Source organism: Psammomys obesus, unplaced genomic scaffold (assembly GCF_907164565.1).
Source record: "Psammomys obesus unplaced genomic scaffold, mPsaObe1.curated_primary_1811, whole genome shotgun sequence".
NCBI classification, from domain to species: Eukaryota; Metazoa; Chordata; class Mammalia; order Rodentia; family Muridae; genus Psammomys; species Psammomys obesus.
In genome coordinates, this window is record NW_026596460.1 from 5,111,687 (window position 1) to 5,114,312 (window position 2,626).

Below are 2,626 nucleotides of genomic sequence, written 5' to 3' on the forward strand. Positions count from 1 at the left end.
TGTATGCCAGTGTACCTGTAAGACTTTAGCTGCTACTGACTGACATTGAAGAATCTGCCTTTCTTTCCTGTGTCCCAATTTTCATTAAAACTTTTTCCACTTTCATATCTTCCTTCCCAAGTTTTTCCCTTACTTTCATTTTTAAATCTTGTATTCTTCTCTCTTTTCCATCATCCATTTTATTTATTCTCTTTCCTTCTACATTGGCAGTTTACGCCCTATATTGTTTCAACTTGCAGAGTGCTAGAAATTTTAAAAGGACAATTGCAGTGGAGATTGGCTCCTCAGAATCTCCTGCATTTGTGTACACAGCCACATCTTCCTTTCTCCATTGTTTCGACTATGTCATTCCCTAAGTACCTAGGTTAAAGCACCAGGATGTGTCCTCGGTTCAGCTCCACTCCTAGCCTAGTGGAAGACCTGTGGTGAGACCTGTACTTGCCCTCCCTGACTTTTCTTTCTATACTCCTGGCCAGCTCTTCCAGCTGCTCCATGAAGAGAGACAATGCAACCTGGGCGAGTGAGTTTATCCTCATGGGTCTCTCCAGTGACAAGCACATCCAAGCTGGACTCTTTGTGCTCTTCGGGGCCTCCTACCTGCTGACCCTGCTGGGCAATGGGCTCATCGTCCTCCTGATTGCACTGGACCCACGACTCCACCTGCCCATGTACTTCTTCCTCTGCCATCTGTCAGTGGTAGACATCTGCTATACCTCCAGCGGGGTTCCCCAGATGCTGGCACACTTCCTCATGGAGAAGAAAACCATCTCTTTTGCCCTCTGTGGGACCCAGCATTTCTTTACTCTGGCCCTAGGAGGAACTGAGTTCCTGCTGTTGGCTGCCATGGCCTATGACCGCTACGTGGCTGTCTGTGATCCACTAAGATACACAGTAGTGATGAGCCCAAGGCTCTGCATGCTTCTAGCAGGTGTCTCTTGGTGTGTGGGTTTAGTTAATTCTGCTGTAGAGACAGCAGTCACCATGCGCCTTCCCACCTGTGGGCACAATGTGCTCAACCAGGTGGCCTGTGAGACACTGGCACTTGTCAGGCTAGCTTGTGTGGACATCACCCTCAACCAGGTGGTGATACTGACCTCCAGTGTGGTGGTGTTGCTGGTGCCCTGCTTCCTGGTCTCTCTATCCTATGCCCACATTGTGGCTGCCATCTTGAAGATCCGTTCCACCCAGGGACGCCGCAAAGCCTTCGAGACCTGTGCCTGCCACCTGACTGTGGTCTCCATGTCTTATGGGATGGCCCTCTTCACACACATGGACCCTACCTCCACAGCCTCTGCTGAGCAGGACAAAGTGGTGGTGCTCTTCTATGCTGTGGTCACCCCCATGCTGAATCCTCTCATCTACAGCCTGAGGAACAAGGAGGTGAAGGCTGCCATGAGTCGAGTTCTATTGAAGAGCCTTGAGTCAAAGATTCTGTAAGGAAACCATGTCTCTTTATAGTGGGAACTGGGGTCTGTAGATCCTCGTGGTGTGTATAAGTGTGCTGTAGTATGTAGCTCCTTGTGGTGCGGATACAAGTGTGCATGTATGTGTGCGCGTGAAAGTGTGTGTACGAGTGTGCACATGCACATGGGACCATGATATACACTATGACCTTTGGGTTAAAAGAGAATTAATTCTGGATTTTGTTTTTTTTTGTTGTTGTTGTTTTTTTTTTTTTTTTTTTTTTGGTCCTTGCCTTGTTCCAAAGGAAGCAAATTACACACTTTTAAAAATAATCTGATCTACAGAAAAATTCAAATGAAATGTATTCATTTTCCTAAGTGAAAGGAAAGAGAAATGACACAGCAGGTATTCTAAGGAGAAAGGAAGATTACTCTAGTTAGATGTGCACATGATTTATGTCAAGAGCCTTCTCATTGCTAAATTTTTCAAATCTGTAGAAGTCAGACAGAAAGGAAGCAGAACTAAGTGTTAAGTTACAAAATTTTCTGGGCTTATGTGATCAAATTGGCCTTAGGTCAGAGGAATAAATGTCATGGGATTCCCACTTGATGCAGCCCATCTTAGTAAGGTATAAAACTCACACAGATCAGGAGCCAAAGTCATACTCATGATCACCACAGCCCTAGTGAGTAAGCTTTGATCACATGCAAGTCCCAAGGACTTCGTTTGCCTTCTTTCCATTTCCAACTTGCAGGAGAGGTAAAAGGCAAGTCAGAGAAACACAAAAGCAGGACCTCAAACTAAACTTTCCTGTATTCTCTTTTAAAAATTCTGGAATATATATTTTTTAAATCATGCTTAATTATGAGGACACAGCACACATGATCAGAGGTAAGCCAAGGTATGCAGCAAGAAAAGAATTCTTTCCTGCTTAGAAATAATGTGGTTCACCTCTTCTAACACACAGGGTGGAGAGTGTCTTCTAAACATCCTAGACAATAAAGCAAAGCAGTGGTGATGTGATTCTGACAAATCTTTAAGACAACTTTTTAAAAATGCAAATTATTTGTCTCTCATGTGGGAGCTGGAGAGAAAGCTCTTCTCTGAAGTGTTCTTGTTCTTACTGGCCCTTGGTTCTATTCTCAGCACACGCGTGGTGACTCAAAACCATCAGCAGTTCCAGTCCCCTGGAATCTGATGCTGTCTTCTGACATCCCCAGGC

At 45.0% G+C, this 2,626-nt stretch overlaps 1 protein-coding gene across 1 annotated transcript; it reads left to right on the forward strand.

Moving 5' to 3' along the window:
• The first annotated feature begins 492 nt into the window (after positions 1 to 492).
• Positions 493 to 1,437, forward strand: LOC129669939 (olfactory receptor 2F1-like). The gene has a single exon (XM_055598316.1). It carries the CDS (start codon positions 493 to 495, stop codon positions 1,435 to 1,437), a length of 945 nt encoding a protein of 314 aa, XP_055454291.1.
• The last annotated feature ends 1,189 nt before the right edge of the window (positions 1,438 to 2,626 follow it).